Here is a 27,239-nt window from a genome sequence, read left to right on the forward strand (position 1 = left end):
CCACTCTTTCTGTAAAGATCCGGATGCACGTGACTGAGCACAGTGTAGCAAGTGCAGCAGTGGTGGTCTGCCTTGGCAGGAAAGAGTGTCTGTGCATTCCGTCATCACCACTTCCCTTCACCTGCTCGAGACCTTGGGCAGGTTTTGGCTGTGAAATGGGGTTTATAACACTTAGCTCGCAGAGTATTTGTGAATGTTGGAGGAGATAAAGCAACCAGAGCATGAAGTGCAGTGCCAGGCCCATAGCAGGGGCCCAATGACTAGCTATTGTCATTATTTTCCAGAAGGTCTGTTGCTTTGTGGCAGCCATCTGACCATCACCAGTTCCTTTAAAGTGGCAGGTCCGGAGTGTAACCACATGCGCCTGTGTGTTGGTGTGAAAATCAAGTCGTGCGTGTTTCTGTTTGTTTTCCTTTTTAGCAGGAGTGGTTGAAGACCCCTGTGTGGGGGCAGTCTGTCCCAACCGAACCTGTGAGCTGGAAAATGGAGGAGAGCTGTGTGGTTGCATTGAGCCGCCCCCCTATGGAAACAGTGAGTGACACCTGCCTCCTCCCCAGGCAGACAGGTCCAGTTGAAGAGGCCTAGCAGCCCAGTAGGAAAGCTCCAGAGTTGGAGCCCGGACGTCCCACACTGTAGGTTAGAAACCCAAATAGCGAAGCTTTCATGTGCATTTAAGCATAACAAGGAAGCAATCGGACCGCTTCAAAGTAGGCTAATGTTTCACTTCCTCGTGGCTACATCCTTTTCTTCAATAAATTATAACACGTAAATGTGTACACGAATAGAATCAGCCAGTTCCATCTGAGGCTACGTTCAGCATCAGAGAGATCCAAATTGATCTTTTAGACTCACAGGGAAGTCAGGGGGTTGGACGACAACATGAAAGAATCAGGAGGAGGGCGCTTTAAGACTCGTTCAAAGCTGGCTTTCTCTGGCCCGTGGCTTTTTTAGTCCTGAATATACAACTGAGATGTTTGAAGCAAATGGTAAACAAGTAGGACTCTGGGTCCTGTTCGTAACTGCAGCCCCTGAAGGTAGGACTGACCCTGTCCCTGGCCAAGCGCACCCGTGATGTCAGCTTGAAGTGGAGCCGCTTTGCCTCCCAGCTCTGCGCCCTTGCATGAACCAAGTAACTCAGAAGGCACATGCTAAATTTACCGTCATTAGAGAATGAAAGCCTAATTGACTAAAAGGCTCCATAGGAGGGGACAACATGCTGTTCAAGGGCTTCACCTAAGCAGATAAAAATGTTTCTCTCTGTTTCTATAGTGCTCATTAGCTTGTGTTTATGTACTCACAGAAAATGTCAATTGGTGCATCACCGTGTCAAAAAGCAAGAGCGCCTAGGGATCAGCTGGACTTTGGGGTGGCCTGGCCAGTGCTGCTGTCACCTGGGGACATGTTCTTTGGCCAAGCCCCAATGAACCAGCTGCGGCATGTAGCTTACGGAAAAGTTGCTACCATCACAATGTGGGAAAAATCCTGGGTTTGTTAAGAAAAGATAAAAGATGCTTTATTAGCATTTTTCTCATTTTAAAAAGGCTCTTCCATGCCCCAGTTATTGCTTGGAATGAATTCATACACTCATTTGGTTTGATCAAAGCTTCCCTAGAAATGCCACAGCCTTTGTGCAAAGATCATTAGCCTCTTGAAAGGAAATGGTAAAGGGATGCCTCGCCCCCACCCCTCAGCAGGACCAGCTCCCACTGACTTGCCTTTCGTCATAACTGTTCCCCACAGACTCATATGACATTATCGATGCAGAGGTGACCTGCAAGCCGTCCCAGATGGAAGTGTCCATATCCAAGTGCAAACTCTTCCAGCTCGGCTTTGAGCGGGAGGGCGTACGCATCAACGACAGACAGTGCACCGGCATCGAGGGGGAAGATTTCATCTCCTTTCAGATCAACAACACCAAAGGGAATTGTGGAAACATCGTGCAGGTGAGCAGTGGGGGCGGAAAGAGCATCTGGCAGAGGGAGTGACAGCTCCGGGTGTTCGCACATTGATTGTGCTTGAAGGCAACTTCAGGGTGGTCTACCTAGAAAGATCCTCCTTAGAAAACAGCAAAAGGCACGGACGTACAAAATGGAAGACATCAAGGAGAATAATCATTTGGTGCTAAGTGGTTGATTGAACCGAATGAGTACGATGAGTGACAGGCTTCTTTGCTTGGTTTGCACTGTCTGCTGTCATCCTTTGCCCTGAATATTGACAATTTTTTTTTTTTACCTCTTTCATGCTTCTGTTGTTCTTCCAGGTAATACAGCTGGGTTCAGCTATTTCAGGGGGTAAGGGTGTCCCAGACGTCATTTAACAGTTGGCTGCAGAAACACAGCAGGGTCCCAACTTTGTGTCAGATTATCCAGTTTATAGGTTAGCAAAGCATCTTGATTCTCTTCGTCCTGTTCCCTCCTGCCGTCTGTCTGTTCTCGAGAACTGTGTTCATTAATGGTTTTATCAGAGAGAAAAAAGAGTAAGAAGGTAAAACTTGAATTTGTTCATTTTGGCACTTGTGGGCATGTCGGGTAAAAGATTTAGTGGAGGAGAGATTTTGAATTAAGAATCGAAAAAGAAGATTTATGTTACCTCGTGATGGCAGTACTTGATGCTGTCCCCAGCTTGGGTTCCCACAGGTAATGGGGGGCTGGTCGTAGCTGGAATTCAGTGGGACATGAAGTCATCCTCCCTGGGCATCCCGGGTTATCAGGGTGCTGTTGACATCTATTATAATCCTTTTTTGTAACTGCTGAGGCCAGCTCCATACCGATTTATACTGGCCTCTGGGTTATGTGTGGAATGAAGCCATTTCTCTGCTTTCAGGGCTGTGGATTTGAAATGCAAGCCACATACTCACTCCCAGATTTAGTGATTTCTGACCTCCCTTTGCTCTGCAGTCCAATGCCACTCATATCATGTATAAAAACACAGTCTGGATCGAAAGTGCCAACAACACTGGCAACATCATCACCAGGGACCGGACGATCAGTGTGGACTTTTCGTGTGCTTATGAGCTGGATATCAAGATCTCCTTAGACGCTGTGGTGAAGCCCATGCTGAGGTAAAGAATCTCCTGGGCTGTGTGCTTTGCTTTGTCTTTCCCTTGACAGTTAAGGTTAGCATAATCAAAATTGCTAGCATTTGTCTTCAAAACACTAGGGAAAAATAATTCCTATTTTCTGAATCTAAATGCCTTAGACCAGCACTGTTCAATAGAACTTTCTACAATGATGGAAATATTCTTTATCTGTACTATCCAATACAATAGCTATGTGTCGCCATCAAGCACTTAAAATGTGGCTGGGGGGTGCTGAGGAATTGAATTTTTAATTTAATTTTAATTTTAATTGTCTCGTGGCTAGCAGGTACCCTACTGGATAGCGCAACCTTAGACTTTACTCTATCTGCTTTGCCTTCCTTCTGCATTTTTAGCTTGAAAAGAGGTAGGTAACTGAATAAATATAATTGTTTCGGGTTCATTGCCTCATGATTGTTTCCCTTTTAGTGTCATTAACCTGACAGTTCCAACCCAAGAAGGCAGCTTCACCACCAAGATGGCGCTCTACAAAAATGCCTCCTATAAACATCCTTACCGCCAGGGTGAAGTGGTGTTGACAACGCGAGATGTGCTGTATGTAGGGGTCTTTGTGGTTGGAGCTGACGCCACACATTTGATCCTGACACTGAACAAATGCTATGCCACTCCCTCCCGCGACAGCAACGATAAACTCCGATATTTCATCATTGAAGAAGGGTAGGTAGCCTCTTAGTAGAGGACAGTCTCAGATCCTTTAGTGTAATATTAGTCTACATCAGTCTTTAGAGAAGGGAATAGGAACTAATATTTGTTGACTACCTACAGGGCCAGCGTTTGCATCCATGAACCATCTAATTCTCGTAACAGCTTATGAGGTAGATATTATAAGCCTCATTTTATAGATGAGAAGGCTGAGGCTTAGTGAGATCAAGCAACTTTTAAAGACACAGCAATTTAGTGATAGATCCCCAAGTCCATGTGGCATTAACTACAAAATACTTTATTCTCAAAGTGATCAAAGAGGGGATTCTGTTCTGCCTATTCTCAATTTCAATTTGAGAGAAATGTAGATCATCTGCAAATGAAAGAATGTAATGAGAATAGCTAAAGATGGGTGAATAGAACATCTATCAAAATTTTAAAAAGAATTAGATTAATAGCCTATAAAATCCATGAATTTCTTTTTACTCACCACTTATATGCCCTCACCTAGTATATTTCCTGAAACATAGTGGTTCTGCAACAAAATTTATTGAATGAATGAATGAATGAAAAGAAGAAAAGACATAGATTGAATAACAATAATGATAATTATCTTTATTTTTTCAAAAAACTTAGTTTTTAAACAATAGTTCTTTTTTTAACAGTTTTATTGCATAAATAATAATAATAAGATGTACTTGCTTTAAGTGTAAAATTCAGTGATTTTTAGTGAATTTACAAGAGGAGTGCAACCATCAACATAATCTAATTTTGGAACATTTTCATCACCCCAATATGATAATTCTCAAAGCAGATGACTATAGTAACCAAAATTCTTCCTATTAGAAGTGGTAGAGACCAATTCAAACTAGCTTATGCAAATACAAGGCATTTAACAGTTACAAAACCAAATCGTAAGAGTGGAAGTGGCTTCAGGGATGATCGGATCCAGGCAGCCAAATGCTGTCAAGACTCTCTCTCCCTCCCTCTCTCCCTCATCTCTCTGTCTCTCTCTCTCTCATTGATCTCGTTAGATACTGGCAATCCTGGATTCGCATTCTTAAGCATTGTAATGCCTAAGGAGCGAGCATTCCTTCTAACCCCAGTTCAGGGAATCCCTGGGGAGGAATATATCTAGCCTTTCTTGGATCACCTGCCTCTTCTTTGTTTGAAGAGGATGCAGCATTAAATTGCCTGGTGTCAGGGGAGGGCACAGTTCTCCTCGATGCTCTTAGGGTCCCTGGCTGGGTCTGCAAATTAAATGGACAAAGATTAGAAGGAGAAAAGCATACAAATTTATTCAATATAAGTTTTACATGACACGAGAGCCCTCATAAGGAAATGGAGACCCAAAGAAATGGTTCAACCTTGGTCTTTTATGCTAAGTTTGATGAAGAGTGGTCAGTCATGGAGAAGTGTGTGAGGTCACAGAGTAGGAGGCACGTGTAGTAACCTGGGGGACACTCCGCCTGTTTGTTGGGATTGTTCTCTGCATCCCTTTGTCTTTGGAGATAAGGATGCTCCTTTCCTCCAGTATAGGGAGGGCACCTGTCATGTGAGGGTTTCATGACTTGTTCCAGGGGAGAAGTGTCGAGGAAAGGTCAAAGTGGCCTTCCTGCTTTCGCCATTCTCTCAAACTCCTTCAACGTAAAATATTCAGTATGCCAATGGGCCAAAGTTGGGGGTAATGAGTCCTGAACCCTGTCACTGGCCTGGCTCAGCACCCATCCCTGGGGTGGTCAGACAGTGCTGTGGATACTATAATTAGCTTCAAGGCTGGGGGGGGGGGAATGAATGGTGCCCCAAAAGAAGAAGGGTGTGGTTCAAACAATAAATATCCACTATTTTGCAGGTGAAACAGGCTCACTGAGGTCCAGCACACAGCTCCCCCAAGGCCACCCCACTAGCAGGGGCGGAGGAAGAGTCCCTCCAGATATCAAGACACCGCGACTCCCTAACTGGCCAGGCCTGGTGTGTGGCCGGGGTGCTGAGGCACGGTGTGGCATTTTCAGCAAAGACCTCCCTCAGGCATTTGCCTTGCTGAATCGGTTTTTAGCCCCCTCAGAGGCAAAGGGAAGGATGTGGTGACTACTTGGTGTCTAGCAGGCCTAGATGCTGGGGTTGACGTCACAGTTCCCCTTTTCTCCTCATGTCTTCCCTCCCCTCTCATCATCCTTCCCATCCTGAAAGGGCTACGATCTGAGCCACTATGCAAATGCAAACCCAGGCTCTGGCTGGTGCCTCCTTTGAAGGACGCTGTGTTATTTGGCATTTTTTAAATAGTATTTAACAGACTGGACCCAGAGAGGGAGAGCGAGTGAGTGAGCATGCTCATAAATCTCAGTTTCCCCCAGGGTCTCAATAAAGGCCTTCAAATTAAACTGTTGTTAGGTGTGAAGTGATTTCATCATGTGAGAGAATTTTAATTCCTGGGTCCTTCTGACCTTTCTTGGAGGGATGTGGTTATTGTTTATTTCCAGTGACCTTATGGGAAAACTGATGCCCAATGCTGAATGAACGAACAACAAAGTGGGTCCACTTCAGAATTTGGAGGGGTCAGCTGTCCCTCTTCAGCTATGTGGAGGGCAGAGATGGCACTGACATCTATCAGTGACTCAGAAGCCTGAGGACACAGAGGTCTCTTCTCTTTCCTCTTCATGTGCCTAGACAGAGGAAAGGACAGTTGTTCCTCTGAGAGTGGACAGAGGATTCTAGAGCTTGGCTTGTTTGCTCACGCCAAGGCAGGCATCCAGACAGCCTGCCCCCTCTTCCATAGGACTCTTCCTTCTGCTCCATGTCTTTCTGCTACCTCAACCTCAAGTCATCTCTCGGGGAGTTAGTGGTCTGGTTAAGACGGAAGGTCTCTGTGAAGATTGGAGGGCTGTGAACATTTTAGAGTCTTTGAACCAATTTAGATTATTCAAATGAATAACAGTGACAAGGAACAATACGGCAAGTAAGTTTTTCTTTCAAAGCATTTGAGATGATTGCCTTGAAGACTAATTACAAAACTTAATAGGTGTGGAAATGCTGAAGGATAACTTCAGTTTTTAATTCTCCTTATCACTAAGCTATTTAATCGTGTGGGCCGGGGGAGGGAAACATAAGGAACAGAGTCGCCCTTTTTATCTTTGTCATTTTAAAGAGCTCCTTGGCTCCTATGGGCCAGTCTTGGCCATGGTCCCACAATTCATTCATTCGCTCATTCATTCACCCAACAAAGATTTCTAATACTTACTACGTGCCCTGCAGTGTGTTGGAGACACGGTGAGGATTCCGACTTGATTCCTTCTCGCCAAGGGCTCTATGGATGCTGTTGGGAAGTCCAGGAAAAGCCACCTGTTCCTGCCTGGTTGGGGCAACACTGGGGGATATTTATAAAGGAGGGGGAGCCATAGGCTGGTGCTGGAGAAAGAGCAGGGGTTACGCATGGGAAGAGGAGCCGAAAGACTTCCACTCGGGAAACGTTACGTGAGAAGACCCTGGGGCCTAGGAGACTGTGATGCGTTGGGGAACTCTAAGCAGCAGAGGTCAGGCATCTGTGCCCGAGGGAGGGCCAAGGCTGTGGTCGCCTGCTGGCTCAGTACCCGAGGAGGAGAGGGAGGGGGGCGACTCAGCAGTCTCCTACATCAAAACGACTCGAGCTCGTCTTGACTGCTCTTCCTTCTCCTCCAGCTCCACCTACTTTCACATGTGGGAACATTTCCCAAGAGGGTTTGAAACAGGGGCCCCTCCCAAAGCTGATAATTAACTGAAGAAAGTACAGAAGAATTAAGGACTAATCTTGTGTTTGTTAAATGGATGTCAGTAAAACACAGCATAATGAGGAGGCGGAATGAGAAACTGAAGCGCTGGGAAATCGAGCGCAGTCTCTCCGGTCGTTTTGTTTTTAGTTGCAGTTAGGATACTAACTTGTACTATTTGATGCTTTTAAAACAAACTATGAAAATATAAGGGAGTGGTAATAATGACAAACCCACACAGTCGAGAGGTCACTTTCAAATGCAAAGGTATCTTTACCGTTTATGATGATTTTATATGAAATATGAAAATGTGAAGCAAAGATTCCATTTTTTCTGAATAGGTGTCAGAACATTAAAGATAATACCATTGGCATCGAGGAGAACGGTGTCTCCCTAACCTGTCGCTTCCACGTCACCGTCTTTAAGTTCATTGGAGATTATGATGAAGTTCATCTTCACTGTGCGGTGTCCCTCTGTGACTCAGAAAAGTACTCCTGTAAAGTAGTAAGTGAGAGTATGAAAATTAAATGCTTAGCCTTATTTCTCATGGACCCAGTTTTCCCAACATGGGGATCATGAATGCAGGATCTGAGTGGCTCTTTACAGTTCGTAAGGACTTAGAGCACCTGGAAGTGGCTGAATTGGAATCATCTTCAGATGCGTGTAGGAGCAGCAGTCATCTTTAGTGGGACAATAAGAGCAAGAACACAATAGAATGATGTCCTCGTACTCCTCCACCTCTGAAATGTCAGTCTGTCATTGGTGTAACAGTAGACCAGGGTTTCTCAATCCTTGGCACTTTGGACCAAATTGCTCTTTGTTGTGGGAACTGTTCTGTGCATAGTAGGAAGTTTAGCAGCATCCCTGACCTCCACCCACTAGATACCAGTAGCACCTCCCTGCAGTTGCAATACCCAAAAATGTCTCCCAACACTGCCAAATGTCCCCTGGAGGGCAAAATTGGCCCCGTTTAAGAACCATTGTGGGCCAGCCCCGGTGGCCTAGTGGTTGAGTTCAGTGCGCTCCGCTGTGGTGGGCCAGGTTTGGTTCCTGGATGTGGACCTCTGTTAGCAGCCATGCCATGCTGGCAGCCCACATACTAAAAAAATAGAGGAAGATTGGCATGGATGTTAGCTCAGGGTGAATCTTCCTCAGCAAAACCCAAAACCAAACAAAACAAAAACACCACTGCACCAGAGACTCAAGCAGCCAGGCCACCTGAATCTGAAGTGACCAGTGGGGCCAGGCTCCACTCCTCTAAAGAAGCCAACTCCTGTGCTCAGAACACACTTTACCTAGGTGTTCTTTAGACAGGGGTTATCCTGTAGCTCGCCCAGGTCTACACCAGGGCCTGAGCCTCTGGCGGGACTGGTGGGGTGAGGTGACAAACCAGTCATCTCTTCTATGCCAGGCTCACATCCCCATCATGTGTGGCTATGTTCCTAAGATTTTACTACACTGGTACCTGGTCTCTAACCTGTAACATGCCAGCTTTCTGCTTACCCCATGTTTGAAAAATCGAGACGTGATTATGGTCAGAGCTGCTCACAGATGCTGCTATGTACACCATTGTTCGATGCAACCCAACCATCCTCGTTCCTGGGAAGGGATCCTTTTTGAATAAATTCTAATGTGGAGACTATATTTAGTTCTGTTCAACATGAAGCCCAGAGTCTCAACAGGCTCAGCGATCAAGAATGCATTGGTTCTAATTAATCTGAGCAGCGATAGTGCTCGAGGCCAGAGCCACTGCCTCTTTTGGAGGTGGAAACGTGGTGGAGAATCAGTTATCAGCTTAATCGTGTGAAGTTTTCCCTCTGGTGTTCTGTCTTTCAGATTTGCCCACAAAATTCCAGGATTGCCACAGATTATACCAAAGAGCCTAAAGAACAGATCATTTCAGTGGGACCTATTAGGAGAAAAAGTACGTATGGTCACTAAACCACATTATACATTATTAAGATAATGGGATTGGAAGGCTTGGGCTAACTCTTGGGTGTCTTTCATCTGTGATGTGAATCTGGTGACTGAGGAGCTGAGGATACCAGTTTGAGAAGACAGCCCATTCCATGTTGAAATCTTTTCATAGACTGCTAAACACTCACAACAGCCATGGGCTTCTCTTCTTCCTCTCCACTCTTTAGAGGCTTGGAGTTGAAGAGTTGAACTGTCTACAGTTAATCTGTTCGATGCCTCTTTCCTAGGACTGGACTGGTGTGAGGACAGTGGAGGATGCGAGCAGATTTGCACGAGCCGGGTGGATGGGCCTCTGTGTAGCTGTGTGACGGGGACCCTGCAGGAGGATGGCAAGAGCTGCCGAGGTAAATACACCTCCCGTTCAGGCCAGGCAGCTGGAGGCACAAGAAGTTCTTTACTCTGAGAAGGAGAAATTCATATGTGAAGCCCACTCAGTCAGCAACCAATTTGTAAGAATTCCAGAAATGAAGATGGAAAGACGTGGAAAACACCCAAGGAATTCTAGCGCCATTTTGTTTTTTTAAAACCTTGGGGTCCCTCCTCTTTTATCTAACAGATAAAGGTGATTTAAAAAAAAAAAAAGTTATCCAACCATTTATGGACCAAAATTGGCCTTAAATCTGGCTGCCAAGTCTACTTGGGCTGTGGTTGGAAATGGGATGTTTGATTGAACAAGCAAGACATCCTGCAGTGGCCTTAACACATGGTTTCCCTGGTTCCCTCTGAGGTTAGCAGGATTCTTCTAAAAGTTGGGTTAATTCTGTTTCTTTGCTGCCTCAGTCAGGGCCTTTTGGGCAAAGTGTGTTCTTGGCAATGAGGACGGTGTTTTCCTTTATTTGGTTGATTACTGCAAAGCTGTCTGATCTCTATCAAACAGGTGCGTGTTGGGTTTTTTTCATGGGACTTACTATGTTCCTCTCTCTTCACAGCCTCTAATTCTTCCATTGAACTTCAAGTTTGGACGCTGCTTCTCATCATGACCCAGATTTCATTATGGCATTTTGTCTATAAATCAGGCACGACCTCATAAATAACTCAAGGTTGCCATATAAAGTACTGTAATTTACTTACTCCAACTCCCTGTAGGATAAAAGGTGTGTCCCCTTAAGTCAACTTTTTTTTGAAAGTGTTCAACATCTCAAAGTGATGCCACCTGCCTCAAACTTTGGTCAGAGTTCTGGAAATGAGTGAAATCCCAAGCTCCTCTTTCAAAGTATGCAACGGGGCTTCTAAAAGCCAGTTGTGGAAAGCATATATCTTGCCTAAAATTTCCAGACAGTTGTCCCTAGAAAATTTGGTTCACATGAATAACCAGTAAAGGAAAAAATTTGGGTTACAAAAGACTGACCGGAAATCTGACCAGAGCAATCTGTCAAACCAGTGCTGTTTCTGGATCAGTTTTTCAGAGAGAGGGCCTGTTGGAACAATATTGAGAAGCAGTGATGGGAAGGTCTGACTCCCTCTAGAAACTTTCCGATGTTTGGAAGTGTCTGCTCTATGATACGCAAGTGCTGCTCCCTTCTGTTCATGATGAGCTCCTTCCCTACCCTCATGTCCTTCAACCTTGCCATGGCAGCTTGGCCACTGGGTATACTGTTTGCAGACCTGGGGAACCCCACCCCCCATCCCTGCCCCTCAGACCCAATCCGTTCTCTTTTACAAATCAACCAAATCATTTTTAATGTGTTTTATGCTTAAATAAACTTTGTGTTCAAGTATTCTCATTCCTTGGTGGTTGGAATCATTGTTATTGAGGTTAAGCCTTGCACACTAAATAGCATGCTATGATTTAAAGAAAGAAGCAGCAGCAGCGAGTGGACCAAGTCGGCACTGCCGGCCAGAACATTAATGCACTTTGTTATGTGACTATTCGTGTGCACTTACAGAGCATTAGCAGGGTATTAAGGTGCCATGTAGAAGAGAAGCAGACAGCATCCTCTTTTGTATGTAGTACATAAACATACATTTACCATAATTAACTACAAAATGGAGGGCCTGCTAAATACGTTCCTGGAGTGCCTCTCTTTTTAAAAGTTGAAAACAAAGTAAAACCCACTTCAGGTTTATTTTGAAATTGTTTTGGATTTACGCTGATGGCATTTTTGTATTTTTCTGGGAACTTTGTGAAAAGCTGAGCAGAATTAGCATCTTTGACCGTGGGTGCGGATACGATTTCTGTTGTCTTACATGTAAAAGGGACCCCATCCCGATGTCACTGGGCTGGAGAAGTGGAGTGTAGACTGAGTCTACACTGAGCTTCTTTGTTCTCCCAGCCCCCTGGGAGGGTCAACAAATTGTCTTTGCATCACACATGCTCTGTGGCTAAGACTGATGGAGAAATATACGCATCTGCTTCAACTTGGACATCTTAAGACCTTTGGGGAAAATGCTGGCCATTGAGATGGATTAAGGAATCAAACCTTGTATTCTAGGCGAGACATAGGCATACTTCTTCCTCACTGTGATAGAAATTGATGTTACGAGCAGGTGCTTTTATCACATGAAAACTTCAACTCTAGAGTAACCCCCACTTCGGGATCAGAAGGTTCAGGGCTCATGCACCCTTCTCCTTCACACAGTTTAAAGTTGAGGTTTTCACAATCAGACAGATGCTGAGTTAAACACAATAATGTCTCATTTATCTTTTCACTTGATTACCTTAGATAAATTCTAACTAAAAACATACAAGGAGAAAGTGTTTTGATATTTAATAACTTCTCTTCATTGATTTTCACATCAAAGCATTAGAAATTTCTAAATTAAAGATCGTAGTTGGTTTTTTAGCTTTTTAATTCAATCCTTTCTTGCTGTGCTTTTATTTTTGGCCTTGGTGTTCTCACTTGGATGGCATCCCAAACTCATCTATCATCAGGACAAGCTGGTTGTGGTGCCATGACAGAAACCCCCGGAACCTCAGTGGCTTAAACAACCAAGGTTTCTTTTGTGCTCATGCTGGGGGTCTCTGATCCTCAGTCTTACCCTGGAGTGGAGGTTGATGGAGACTTCATTGTCTTTTGTTTTTCTCAGCAGAATTTATTGAACAGTTTATCCTTTTCCCTTAGAACTGTGGTATCCCCTTTATGATATATCAAGTTTCAATCTCTGTGGTTCTGTTTGTGAGCTCTTGGCTCTCTTCCATTGGTTTTTCTGTTCCCGTGTCAGAACATTTTTTTATTGAGATATAATTGACAAATAACATTATATTAGTTTTAGATGTACAACAAAATGATTCAATATATGTCTATATTGGGAAATGATCACCACAATAAGTTTAGTTAACATCTCTCACGACACAGTTAATTTTTTTCTTTGTGAGGAGAACTTGCAAGATCTACTCTCTTAACAACTTTCAAATATACATACAGTATTATTAACTATAGTCACCATGCTGTACATGACATCCCCAGGACTTATTTATTTTATAGCTGGAAGTTTGTAGCTTTTGACTCCCATCACCCATTTTGCCCATCCTCCACCCCTCCCCTCTGGCAACTACCAGTTTCTTCTTTGTATCTATAAGTTTGTTTCTGTTTCTGTTTTGTTTTGTTTTTTTCTTTTGTTTTGTTTTTCAGATTCCACATATAAGTGAAATGATTTGGTGTTTGTCTTTCTCTGTCTAACTTATTTCACTCAGCATAATGCCCTCAAGGTCCATCCATGTTGTCACAAATGGCAGGATTTCCTTCTTTTATCTGACTGAATAATATTCCATTGTGTATATGTATTTCTTTATCCATTCATCCAACAGTGGATGCTCAAGTGGTTTCCATGTCTTGGACATTGTAAATAATGCTGCAATGAACATTGGCTGCAGATATCTTTTTGAGTTAGTATTTTTATTTCCTTCAGATAAATACCCAGAAGTCGAATTGCTGGATCATATGGTAGATCTATTTTTAATTTTTGAGGAACTTCCATACTGTTTTCCATAGTGGCTGCACTCTGGAAACATGACATTCCCACCAACAGTGCATGAGGGTTCTCTTTTCTCCACATCCTCGCCAACCCTTGGTATTTCTTGAGACTTCATTATCTTTTGATGCTGCCAGCTCAACATGACACTTTGGGTTCACCTCAGCAAGGGGAGAGAGTGTGGAGAATCATAACCCAGAAGGGATCATATCACTTCTGTTCCCATTCCATTGGCCAAAGCAAGTTGTATGGCCATAACTAACTTTCAGAGAGCAGGGTTGTGCAAACTTCCCATGAGCCTGGAAGGCAGAAGAACTGGAAATCCATGCTGACTGCTGCCACACTGTCTCTGAGTCAATCACTTCTCTCTGTATTAAAGAGAAATATGTCTACAGAAGTAAAAATAAACAGGCCCCTTAGCTGACTATCTGGAAGGCAGAAGAACTGGAAGATGATCCTGACCCTTCTACTAATTCTCTGCTTAAAACAAATCATTCGATATCACACCTTAACTTTCCTCTCCGTAAAATGAGTGTATTAAGCTTCTTTTCAAATATTCTCATGTTAGAAAATAACACTATACGAATGTAAACTGTATGATAGTATATATTTAGACAATTCCGGAACGTTGCCTTTCCCTGCCACTCAAAAAGATTTGCCTCAAGGAAGGAGAAAAAAAAAAGCACACGTTTAGCAAAGGTTAAAAAGGAAATTAATTGGGAATCGTATTAACTTGGTATTTGTCTGATACCAAAAGAGACAACATCTTGGGGTCTGGCATTTCTGATAATTGGGAATTCTATAATTAGTTTCTTAGCCAATACTAGGTCTGCGCTCTCCACAAAACCCTAATGGTAAACTTGAGATCACTAACTGTTTCACATTGACTAATATTCTAGCGCTTTTTAGAAGCATTCGACATTTAGTGAGAGCTTGAAATCTAATAAAATTCTTTCAACCAAAAGAATTAAGTAATTATCAAAAGATGACAATCATGCAGGTTTGGGGTAAGAAAGAATTATTTCTTAACTAATTCTGAATTAATTAAGCATCTACCCCATTCTGAACCTTCCAGCTTCTCTCCTAGAACTCAGGGGATTTCCGCACCTTGTATTTCATTGCAATTTGGCCCTAGTTAGGAGGAACATGAAGGCAGTGCTCAGTGCCCTGATGCACTGGCATCTGCGGCGCAACCTAGTGAAAAAGAGAATCAAACAGCACCCTCTAGTGTCCTCTTTTTATTTCTGCAAGAAACACAAACGCATATGGAACCACACCAATCAAAATACAATTTCTCCCCCTCCTCGAAACCTCAGACGCAGAACGTTACCAGAATATAGCTTTAGAGAACACATCAAATGCCAAGGACGTGTTCTGGAGAACAGTGTGAGGTTTATTTTTATGCACACAGTAAGCAGCATTCCAGGAAAATATCAGCTCTTGGCATCCCGTGCACATTTTGCCCTTAATATCTATTTCTCTAACATGTTGACAAAAATAGCTGTTGAGAAAAATTAAGTATCTCTTTAAAATGTCGACAAATAAACAATCTGATCAAGCAAAACCCATGAAATATTTAGCAGTCTTTCTTTCCCCCCGGCAGAACGTGAAATACTTTCAAAAGCATCTAAAGCACAACAGCAGTAACTCTGGTCTGACTAATGGAAGGCTCTGTTTGTGGTGATTTAATTATATTTGCTGAAATATGACTGTCATATAAGACAACATCACCATGGCAGAGGGACAGAGCTCTGTGTCTATAGATAGAAATAAAACACAAAAGACTCACTGTTCCATGAAGATCTCGGCAATCAAATTCTATTGGCTAAGGAAATAAATGCAGGAAGACGTTCACACATTTGTTGTGTGTTTCTATTTGCATGTAGCCCTGGGGTTAGGTACTGTTTTATTTGTTAGCATAAAATGTTGATTGTGAAAGAGGTTTGAAACTAAGATATTCTCTCATTAGATGAAGTAACAATATTTTAGGCTTATGCAGCATCTTTCATAACTAATGCTTTCCCACCTGTATTTAATAGTGTTCAATCCTGAATTGTGCTGCAGTTTGACAGAGAAATCAGAGGGAAAGCGTTAAGTTGAAGTTATATTGTACATGGCATAAAGTACTGACTAAAGAAAAATGCAAACCCACTCACATATGTGTGTTCAGGCGTGTAGGTTTATTAGCAATTTTCAACTTTTAATGAAACATATTAGAATGAGAGTAGCCTTTTAAGTTTTTTAAGCTTTTGAAGAACAAGGAAACTTTGGCACAGAATCATTGTTTTTTCCCCCTAACACTTGAATTTCTTTGTGGTACAGTTTAAGGTTCAAAAATCCACTGGTATTACCCTATTTTAGTTATATTTATATTACCCTATTTTGCCCTATTTTAGGGCAAAAATATATTATTTTAGTGAAAGGGATAACATTTAATTACTTTATGTATTGAAAATCTTTGCAGTGGATCTATCCATAATTCATAGAATGTTTTGATTTAGAGACTATATTCACATAGAAATACGCTAGTAAGTTAATTCCATGTTAACCAAAGGCAGAAAATGCATGATTCCTGGTATTTTCCTCTTACCTGCCACAAACATTCTTAATGCAACTGGCCATCCTGGTCTTAAAATAAACATAGTTTCCATATCTACATGGATGATTCAAATCAGGGAATTAGAAGTGTGTATTCAATCACGCTTTCCACGAGTCTCTGCATAGATGACTGCAAAATGCAGGAAAGGAATGTCTGCATCGACGCGAAGGAGGGAGTCCGCTCCCCTGAAGAGTCCTGATCAAAAAGCAATTTGGCAAACTAATTCGACAAGGGGAAAATGATGGAACATCTAATGTGAAAGTGTCTAGGTGACGTATCAAATATTCAGGGCATAAAATGAGAAGAAGAGCTGTGGATAGCACAGAACACATTTTCTTTGCCCTAAAATGCCCCACATTCTACATGCTTACTTTGAACCTCCGAGGGGGAAGAGGAGTAGGGGTATTCTGAATATTGATTCAAGACTAGCAGAGTGTGGAGATGCTCCGCCACTCTCGATTTTGTTCACATCTCCCATGAGTTAGCATTTTCTAATTGTTCTTGTAACCTGGTCCTTTTCATAAATAATTTTACTTTCATCAGCTAACTTGAAGTGGAATCCAAGAACTAAGTCAACAGAGGGAGAGAAATCTTACCATCTTATCTTAAACATCCCCCTGGACCACAGTGAACAATTTTACCCAGTGATTGCAATCAGTTTAAATGTACACTATTTAGGCAAATAGCCCTGAAAGCCCAGGCCGCCTAAATCACAGGGAAATACGTCTCCATCACAGAACTCTAAGTAGTTTTGATTTTAGGAAAAGTAGTTTCTGAGAGTCACAACACATGAGGACTTATCCAGGCTTTACCCTCTAGAAACATAAATTCATTAAAAGTCAACTTTCCTGGTAGACCCCCAAAAGAGATGCTCATACCCCCTAGAAATCAGGAGACCTCAGAGTTACATCATTATGAACTATTTGTATTTCCTCTGCCTTAGACTTTTCCATACTTCGTTGGCAGGATGAAACTATAGAACTTAAAATTGGATGGTGATTTGAAAAATGTCGTAATAAAATGTTGTAAAATGTATGGGTGTATTTCTAAGTCTTCTACCAAAAAGTATTGAATGTTATAGAAACAAGAACAAAATTTCTCATCTCTTAGTGTAATCTTAGAAGTGAATTCTTTAAATTCCATCCCCAAAACACATACTTGAGTCACTGATCACTGGCAAAGTCTATTCCTGTGGCTGTTTTATTTGTATGAACAACTGGAGGTGCAAACACTTTCACCAATCCCTACATTATTTATTCCAATCTTATTCTGAGTTCCTCCCCCTCACCAGAAGAATGGAAATGCACATAAGTTGTAAAAATCAAAGTGACATAACCTTTTCGTTTTGCGAAGGGGGAACAAGAACATTTCCTTCCCATATGTAACAAAGTGTGGCCAGGGGCGGTAGAGAGAACGCAGAGGGATGGGGGCAGCCCCTCTTCCATGGGACCTTGAGGGAGCCAGGTTGACCAGATGCCATGGAAGTTATCTTCCCCTTTCAAAAATGTCAAAAAAGGAAAGTTTACTTTTACTAAAACTCCTAAGCAACTTTTATTCAAAGGTAGGATAAAATTATCTTAATTCTTTTTCTGAGATATTTGGAAATACTATAAGAAGAACGATGACTCCCTTAGATTTAATTCAGTGAGTAAAAATCTAATGGAATCCAGAACCAAGAAGCATAAAGACAGGATTACCCTGAGGAAGAATGTCTGAATTAAATAAAATATTCCTGGTAGACACTAAACTAATGGAAAGGAAAGGACAAGGTATCTTGATACAATTACCTTCGGGATAATGCATGATTTCATACATAAAAAAGCTAAACTGATTCCCTTGAACAATAAGTAAATAAACACTAAAGCCAATCACTAAAATACGTCAGAAACACCATTAATTTTCCTCTAGGATTTTGTAAAACGATTTCCTCGGCCATTCCTTTTTGCCTCACTCCCAGTTATCAAGGGCAGCTAAGGTTCCATTTATTTCTACAGTTGCGAAAGTGTGAGTGTGTGTGTGTGTGTGTGTGTGTGTAGAAACATAAGGCCTTAGGGTGAGTTGTAAGGGAAAAAATCTCGTTCCGATGAATCTTAAAATTTGTGGTATTTAACTCTAAGCTTTTCCTCTCCAAAACATGTAAATATTTAGCAAAAGGTCTATTTAATTTCTCCTGAGTTAGATGGCATAGAATCTACTGTGCAAAATGCATCCAACTCCATTTTCAGGTTCTCAAAGAATTCTGCGGCTTCCTCTGCCAGCTCGTCTAGTTTTGTCATGATAACATCCAAAATCTGGGAAACAAAAAGAAATTCTGAGGTTTCTCTTATAAAGAAATATGGCCCTCTCAAACTGATTTCAAAGAAATATGGGACCCAAGGCCTTCATTAAACCATATGAAATAGAGCACTTGGCAAATCCTTGATAGCAAAGTCCTCTGAGGCAAAAAAGAAAAAAGAAAGAAAGAAAGAAAAAAAAAAGAAAAAAAATCTCATCCCTAAATATCAGTGTGTGTTTTACTTTGTTGTTGTTCTAGACAGAATCAATGAACTGAATCAAACTTCTCTTTAAAAGTAATTTAGAAAAGAACACATACGTTGCTCTCTTCTTCTTGTATATTCCTCAAAGCTGGACCTTAGTGGGAAATGTAGACTCACGAACCAAACACAAATTCCAAGAATGACACCGACCTCAAACTGGGACCGTAGCTGTCCTTTGCAATGAAGTGTAAACTCAGCGTAAATTTAGAACTGGCTCATCCAGATTTAGAGGCTGCCTGGGGGTTTCTAAAGTCCCCCTGCAGAGGCAACGCTCCTGCCTGTTTCCTCCCTGTATCATTAGTCTTTGATGACGTGGCTTGTCAATCCAGCGCATCTGAACCACGTCAGAATTTAGAAGCAGTTAAAAAGGGAACCCTGATTATTTAACCCTAAAGATTAGAGTTTTTCAACCAACTGAAGAATTGACTTTTTTTAAAAAGAATCCCAGTTATTATATACTAGCTTACTTACTTATCATATACTTACCATATTCTAGCCCTGTGGGGAGGTCTTTTCATCTATTATTTCCTTTAGTCCTCCTAAATGATCCTATGAAAGAGTTATTTCTCTGTTTTTTTGATGAGGAAACAGTGGTCTAAAGAGCTAAAGTAATTTGCCCAACGTCATTTTATTTGATTTTACAGAAAATTTGATAGAGTTGGAAGAATACTTACAGGCTCTTAACATCAGCCCTGATATCAGTTCCCCCACATTGAACCCAGCGTATATGGGGTTAAAACTAAAACCCACCACCCGCTTTCCTGCTTCTCTAGCTCCACTCACGTGTAAATACCTGTTTCTTTAAACTTGGACTCCTTGAGCTTTACAACTAAATGGGAGTTACAAATTGTTAAAAGCCCAGGTGGCCTGGAGTTGGAGGCACACTAAAGTTTAGCTAATCATGTGTCCTTGAGTTTGCCAGGAAAGCCGCTGTCTCAAGAGTATCAAGGAGTGGAGGCTTCCCAGACCTCCACTCCTTGACTCCTGGCACTGGAACTCGCCTCAAATAGGAAGATGAGACAACAGACAACTGCGAAAGACGCCCACCTGCCATCCTCCTATCTCACCCCCCACCCCGCCTTGCTGCAAGCAGCTCTCAAGGCCAAATGCAGGCTGGTGGAAAAGCACCGAGCTGCACAAGCTACATGTTCCCTCTCCCCTCCCCAAAACCCCAAATAAAAGTCCCCACCCATTCCTCATCGGGGAGCTAGTAATTTTTGAGGCATGAGCCCTTGCTTTGCTCCCTGTGCCGGGCATAGTAAAAACCTTTCCTCTTCCACTCAAGACTCTGTTCTCATTATTTGGATTGGCATCGGGTTCAGAGACCGAACTTTCGGTTACAGAATCATTACAAGGGGTCTGTCTGGGCATCTTAGTAAACACAATGCCAAGTGTGGCATGCTTTATGTTCTCCAGCATGACTGTTTATTTGGAGGATAGAGGTCAATCAAGTACTCTATTGTCATTGGAGGGTTATCATATGGATTATCAAATTTTTAAAAAATTTTACACTAAAATTCCACAGAACATAAACTAAGTTTACTCATAGCACAACAGCTCAGAATCCAGATTCTGGAGTCAGATATATTCTGGGTTTGAATCCTAGATGCACCTCATTCATTCACTCATTCATCAAATATTTGCTGACTGCCTACCTTGTACCAGGTGTTAGGTCTATAGTGGTAAATGAAAACAGGTATAGTTGTTGCCCTCATAGAACTTATACTTTAGTGGGACAGACCAATAACAAACATGTAAACAAACCAATAAAGATGTGATTTCCAAGGGAGAAAAACCCTATGAAGAAAACAAGTAGGATGTTATAGAAAAAATGGGAGCGGAGCATTCACTTAGATACAGCAGCCAAGCAGGGCTTCTGAGATGGTATCATTTCAGCTGATATTTAAGGGAAGAGAAGGAAGCAAGCAAGGATGAAGTGGGGATGTCACGGGAGGCATTTCAGACAGAGGCCAGAGCAAGGGCAAGGCCTAAGGCTTGAGAGTAGCACGCTCGCAGGCTTGAGAAGGAGCCAGTGTGGGTGGAATGCTCTAGGCTAGCATGAGCTAGGGCTGGAAAGGCAGGCCGGGGTCTTGTCAGCCATGGGAAGGCGTCTGGAATTTATTTCAAGGGCAAGAGTAAGCCACTAGAGGATCTTAAGCAGGAGAGTGGTATCAACCAATTTACTTTTTAAAAAAATACTTTATTTTTTAGAGCAGTTTTCGGTTCACAGCAAAATCAAGCAGAAGTTACACAGATTTCCCATATATCCCCCGCCTACATGTGCACAGCCTCCCCCACTATCAACATCCCATACCAGAGTGGTACATTTGTTACAGTCAATGAACCTACACTGACAAATCGTCACTCAGAGTCCCTAGTTTACGTTAGGGTTCACTCTTGGTGTTGCACATTCTATGGGTTTTGGCAAACGTGTGATAACATGTACCCACCATTATAGCATCATACAGAATAGTTTCATTGCCCTAAAAATCCTCTGTGCTCTGTCTAGTTACCTCTCCCGATTTACATTTAAAAAATAATTCCAAATACTATGTGGAGACTGGATTTGGAAAGGGGAAGAGAGGAAGCAAGAAGAAGTGACTATTGCATTAGCTGGAGTGTTGGCAAAAGCCCAGGGGCAGAGGACATGGGAAGAAATGGAAGGCTTTGAGCTAGATTTTGAAGGAAGAAGCCATAGGACTAAGTCATATATTGGATTTGAAGGCAGGGGAAAGATAGGAATCAAAAATATTTCTGATTTGTACAACTGGATAGATGATGATGTCATTTACTGAGATGGAAAAACAGAAATAGTTTCAGGGAGAGAATCGAGTGTTCAGTTCCATACATGCTGAGCATGAGATGTCTGTAAGAGATCCAAGTAGAGGCGTCAAGTGGGCAGTAAGATCGATGACAGGAGCTCGTCCGACTAGTCTGGGATGGTGATAAACCATATATATGAATCATATACATTTAGATGGCATTTTAAGCTTCAGACAGAGAGGGAAAAAATAGAAAGGGCCTCAATCTCAAGGGGCCTCAGAATCTACAGGATCAAAATTTAGGGGTTAGGAAGACAGGGAGAAATTACCAAAGGAAACTGAGGAAGAGCCAAAAAAAAGTCAAGGAAAACTCGAGAGGAAGTGTGACTAATACCAAGGAAAGAGAGTATTAGAGTGGCCAACCATGTTGAGTACAAGAAGATCTTAGGCAAGTTATTTACTCTTTCTGAGAACCTATAAAATCTATAAAATAAGGATAATACCGCTTATCCCCTACGGCTGTTCAGATTATATAGTGAAATGACAAATCTAAGCCACTTAATATGGGGTTCTGTATATAATAAGTGTACAGTAGAGTTTTTCCCACTCTTCCTTATCTCAATGCCATCAATTATCATTGTATTGTAGATGTGCAGAAAAGAAGCTAGTCTAAGAGAAGTATGTTTATAAAAATGACAAATAAATTGATTTTTACTATTTCTCTTTCCTTATTGACATTATAGATCATTAAAAAGGTATAATAAATTTCTTCTTGTAGTAAAACATGGCTTTTCAGTGTCGGTGAGAGCATACCATTAATTATTTCAAAACCTGTTTTACTTGTCCACCTTTCCCTAACACTCGTTGGCTGTCCCGTAAAGTGTATGAAAGTGTTTTTTCCTTTCAATTAATTTTAACTGCAACCTGAGGAGGGACCAAATCATCAAAGTTATTAACATCTTAAAAACACTAGCCCACTTACTACAAAAGCATTCATATAGATATCTCCTGTGGGAATATTCTCCAAAGAGCTTGCTGGCGTTTCTGAATGCTGAAGTGCCGTTTAAAAAGGAAAATTATCAAGCATGCAGGCTTTCCAAAAAGGCGGGAGAAATGAAAAGCTATTAAAAACAGTGAAGCATTAATGAAAAGAAAATGATCAGCTTTCATTTATTAAAAATTATGTAAACACACTCATTTCAGACCCATTATTATTGCACTTGGATATTTCTGCTAAATGTTATCAGCAGGTGAAATAGAAGATGGAAATTTGCTCTTAACCAGCATTTTAAAATAGAAACTCCTTTTCAAAATAGTGATCCTCATATGTTCTCTTAAGATTAGTTGGAGTGGTAATTACTTTAGCCTACGAAAATTCAACCAATGAAAATTTAAAGATTAAAATAAATTTTCTAAGTTCACAAAAAGAATACAGGAAAAATCAAAGAAGGACTGCTCCCTCTACCATTCCCAAAGTGAACACTTGAAAATTTTCTCCAATTAATTAAAAAGATGCATCTCAAACCTTTTATGATGCAATGGAGACTGCTTTATAAGCAAAAATAACAGGTAATTCTCTACAAAAGAGCTTATTAATTTGTTAGTATTTATCCGATGAATGTAGAATTAGTGGATAAATATCTATGAAAGAGAAAGAGAAATATCCCTGAAAGAGTTTAACATGGGGCCAGCCAGCCAGGCCCCAGTCACAGTGGTCAAGTTTGGCACCTTCTGCTTCAGCGGCCCAGGTTCGCAGGTTCGGATCCCTGGCACAGACCTACACCACTTGTCAGTCACACTGTAGCAGTGTCCCACATGTAAAGTGGAGGAGTATTGGCATCAATGTTAGCTCAGGGCTAATCTTCCTCAGCAAAAAAAAAAGACTGGATACTTGAACCCTAATTCTGATTATCGCACTCGGGCACATATGAGCTTGAGCTGACCAAGATACTGCAGTCTCTTTTATCTACTCGTTCTTCTCTCATCCATGTTCCTACTCACTCACACTCTCTTCCTTCCCTTCCTCTCGCTGTATTCCAACAACTCTTTAAGGCAATAATAGGAATAGAGAAATAACCAAAAAGTAACATTATTTAGAAATAGGTGAGGGAAAAGGTAGGAATATAAAATAGTATGAAAAATTGGACGAGTTTTTGCATGTCATGAATTTCTACATAGAAGGAACAGCCACCAGCTTTGTTCTAAGCTCCACAGCAAACAATGCAAAAGTGACACAATTGAACATCCATAGTATAAAGACAAACTGCTTAGCATAACTGGTTAGTGCGGTAGGAAACACAGGTACAAACATTTGGTAAGTCCAACAAATGATTCACTTCCTCCATTGGGATTTACATACTTGAGAGGTACCTTTTCTCAGCTATGACAGGCATTTAACCAAGTATCAAAATAAACTGATCTAAGAACCAGACCATCCAATTGCTGGATGATAAAGAAAAGCATAATTATTCCCTACTCTGAGAACAGAAAGTACTCACTCCTAAGTGCTCTCATAAGGAGAATTAATACATAATACAGCATTATAACAACAAGAAGCCACCACTTAATGAGTAGGCAGTCTGCTCGAGGCTCTATCATCTGCCCTCTACATACATTCTGTCATCAATTAAATCTTCATTCTAGTTGCTGGATGAATTTAAAACAGCCATTTCTTGCTTACAGAGCCCCTCAGCGCAACTCAATGGCATCAGGCCAAAGCCCAATTCAGTAAAAGCAGTTCTGCACAGTCTGGGGACACAGCTCTCTAAAGATATGGCTTAATTGTTGTCTAAACTTAGAGCAAAATTGTGGCAGGTCAGCTACTTGTATCAGAATAGCCTGGAGTGTGTATTAAAAATGCACATTCTGGAGCCCTCTTCATACTCACTGAATCGGAATCCTAGGGGTCATGTCCAGCAGACAGCGTTTTTTTTTTTATTTAATTTTTATCAAGTTGATAGGTTACAATCTTGTGAAATTTCAGTTGTACGTTATTGTTTGTCAGTCGCGTTGTAGGTGCACCCCTTCACCCTTTGTGCCCACCCCTCATCCCCACTTTCCCCCTATAGCCACTAATCTCTTCTCTTTGTCTGCATTTTTAAATTCCTCATATGAGTGGAGTGATACAGAGATTATCCTTCTCTATCTGGCTTATTTCACTTAACATAATTCCCTCAAGGTCCATCCACGTTGTTGTGAATGGGACGATTTTGTTCTTTTTTACGGCTGAGTAGTATTCCATTGTGTGTATATACCACATCTTCTTTATCCAATCATCTGCTGATGGGCACTTAGCTTGCTTCCACGTCTTGGTGATTGTAAATAATGCTGCAGTGAACATTGGGGTGCATGGGACTTTTGGAATTGCTGACTTCAAGCTCTTAGGATAAATACCCAGTAGTGGGATAGCTGGATCATATGGTAGTTCTATTTTTAATTTTTTGAGGAGTCTCCATACTGTTTTCCATAGTGGCTGCGCCAGTTTGCATTCCCACCAGCAGTGTATGAGGGCTCCTTTTTCTCTACAACCTCTCCAACATTTGTTACTATTTGTTTTAGTTATTTTTGTCATTCTAACAGGTGTAAGGTGATATCTTAGTGTAGTTTTGATTTGCATTTCCCTGATGATCAGCAATGACAATCACCTTTTCATGTGCCTATTGGCCATCCGTATATCTTCTTTGGAGAAATGTCTGTTCATGCAGCAGACAGCATTTTGAACATGCACACAGGTGACTCTTCAGCACCCTCGGCTCCAGAAGCGCTGCCCGACGGCTTCTCCAGCAGTAGTCTCCAAATATTCTGATTGCCCACACAGTAAGAAACTTTGGGGGCATATTTTCTCAGTTTAGTATTTGTGTTTACGTACAAATTATATATGAGTACTAGTTTACCAATATATTATATACATTTTAAAGGATACAAAGATTTTAAAAGGAAAAGGTTTTAAACAATTATTATGTAATAATAGCTTAGTAAGAGCAAAGTGATAGAACAAGCTTCATTATTTTTGAAAATTTACTCACCCAGGAATTCTATAATCGTTAGGCAAATACCAGCAAATTAATAAGATTTTCTAGTGTTAATGTGATTTTCCCTCATGAATGTGATTTCTAATTCATTAAAAAGCTTTGAGATGCATGTTTGTAAATAATCAAAGAAAATGTCCAAATGTTCACTTCACAGAATTGTAAATGTTTAATTAAAATTTTTGTTGTGAAATATATCATATAAATAAGAGAGTGTGTGAAGATAAAGAATTATAATAAACTGAGCACTCATGTACCAACCACATAGGTCACAAAACAGAATATTACTAGTATCTTGAAACCTCCTTGTATGGCCCTCCCCAATCAAATTTACACACGCAACCCTCCTTAAGGTATCCATTATCTTATTAATCATTCATCTGTCTTTCCTTGTAATTTTACCACCTATATATGTATCCCCAAACAATATATTTCTTCGTTTCTCCTTTGTTCAAACTTTGTGTATAAAATAGACCATACTGTACTTACTGACTTTTTTCACTCAACACCACCATTCTGAAATTCATCCATGCTAATGTGTCTAGTTCCAGCTCATTTATCTTTACTTCCGTATACTACTCCATTATAGGAATAATCCACAATTTATTTACCATTCTATTAGAGAAGAACATTTGAATTGCATCCGGGTTTCTTTTTTATTATTATTACAAACAGGGGTACCATGCACATTTTTGTTTTTCAAGGCCTATATCCAGGAATGGATTTGCTGCGTCATGGGGGTGATCAACTTTACAAAGTAATGCCAACAGTTTTCCAGAGAGTTTCTATCCATTTGCTCTCTTAACAAAAGCGCGTGAGTGTTGCCATTGCCCTGCCTCCTTGCCCACACTCTACAAACCAGCTTTGTAAAGCTTTTTTATTCTTGCCAATCTGTTGAATGTGAAACAGTATCTCATGTTTTTAATTTAAATTTTCTAGATTATTAAGCTTAAGTATCTTTACATAGATTTATGAGTCATTTTTGTTTCTTCTTCTGTGCCATCTATGTCTTTTGCTCATTTTTATAATAAATTATCATTCTTATTGATTCATTGAATTCTTTTATATTCTTCACTTGAATCTGTATGATTATATATGTTGAAAATATCTTCTCCCAATCCATGACCTGTTTTTACTCTCTATTTTCTTGTAAGGAATACACATTCTTAATTTTAATATAGTTGATTTATCAATCAATGGTTAGTGGTGTCTGTGTATTTTAAGAAATCCTTTCTTACCTCAAGTTCATAATGCCTGTCTCCTAAAAGTTTTAAAATTTCAGGTTTTATATTTGTCTTCAATCTACAAGGACTGATTTTTGTGTGAGATTGGGATATAGTTCACTTTTTCTTTCCATTTGGTAGCAAATGGCCCATGCACCATTTATAGAATTATCCTTTCTCCACTGTTTGCAAAGCCTGCTTTATATGCATGGATTATTTCTGAGTTCTCTATTTTATCCATTGGCCTATTTCCTTATTCCTGCCCTAAAACCACACTGTCTTAATTACTGTAGCTTTACAATAAATCTTGATACCTAGAAGGACACATTCTTCTCTTTTTTTTCTTTCTATGAAGAGTGCCTTGGCTATTCTTAGGCATTTGCTCTTCCATAGAAATCTCAGCATAAGTAATTCACTCTTCCATATAAATTCATACAAACAAAATTTATAGATGTCTCAAAACAAAACACAAAAAACCTATTGGGTTTTGATTGGGATTCCATTGGCTACAAAGATCCATTTTAGAACTGACATCTTTATAACACTGAGATTTCTCACCCGTGAAATTAGTATTCCCTATTTATCTAGATTTTTAATATCTTTCCAAATATTTGCAATTTTTTTCTTCCCAAGGTTTCATCTATCTTAAAAAAATTCCTAGGTATTTTGTTGTTGTTGTTAATGAAAATGGTATTTGTTTCTGAATACATTTTCTAACT

At 40.8% G+C, this 27,239-nt stretch overlaps 1 protein-coding gene and 1 long non-coding RNA gene across 7 annotated transcripts in view; one reads left to right on the plus strand and one right to left on the minus strand.

Annotated features, from left to right (window-relative positions):
• Nucleotides 1-11,183, plus strand: part of TECTA (tectorin alpha) — a 68,294-nt gene extending 57,111 nt beyond the window's left edge. For 2 of the 5 annotated variants that reach the window (XM_070625060.1, XM_070625061.1), the window contains 8 exons: nucleotides 421-531; nucleotides 1,741-1,943; nucleotides 2,898-3,061; nucleotides 3,506-3,754; nucleotides 7,824-7,986; nucleotides 9,319-9,406; nucleotides 9,687-9,803; nucleotides 10,389-11,183. In XM_070625060.1, coding sequence (XP_070481161.1) covers nucleotides 421-531; nucleotides 1,741-1,943; nucleotides 2,898-3,061; nucleotides 3,506-3,754; nucleotides 7,824-7,986; nucleotides 9,319-9,406; nucleotides 9,687-9,803; nucleotides 10,389-10,489 — 1,196 coding nt within the window. In that variant the 3' untranslated portion in view covers nucleotides 10,490-11,183. Of the gene's footprint in view, nucleotides 1-420; nucleotides 532-1,740; nucleotides 1,944-2,897; nucleotides 3,062-3,505; nucleotides 3,755-5,591; nucleotides 6,121-7,823; nucleotides 7,987-9,318; nucleotides 9,407-9,686; nucleotides 9,804-10,388 lie in introns of those variants that run through there. The other 3 variants (XR_011541373.1, XR_011541374.1, XM_070625062.1) reach the window with 3 other exon arrangements.
• LOC139084092 (uncharacterized) overlaps nucleotides 4,334-27,239 on the minus strand; it is an 89,206-nt gene continuing 66,300 nt past the window's right edge. Inside the window, exons 3-5 of one of the 2 annotated variants that reach the window (XR_011541376.1) lie at nucleotides 7,881-7,976; nucleotides 6,978-7,052; nucleotides 4,334-4,989 (exon numbers count right to left, since the gene is read on the minus strand). This is a non-coding gene — a long non-coding RNA (uncharacterized lncRNA). Of the gene's footprint in view, nucleotides 4,990-6,977; nucleotides 7,053-7,847; nucleotides 7,977-27,239 lie in introns of both variants that reach the window. The other variant, XR_011541375.1, reaches the window with a different exon arrangement.

Source organism: Equus przewalskii, chromosome 6, assembly GCF_037783145.1.
Source record: "Equus przewalskii isolate Varuska chromosome 6, EquPr2, whole genome shotgun sequence".
In the NCBI taxonomy this organism is placed as follows: Eukaryota; Metazoa; Chordata; class Mammalia; order Perissodactyla; family Equidae; genus Equus; species Equus przewalskii.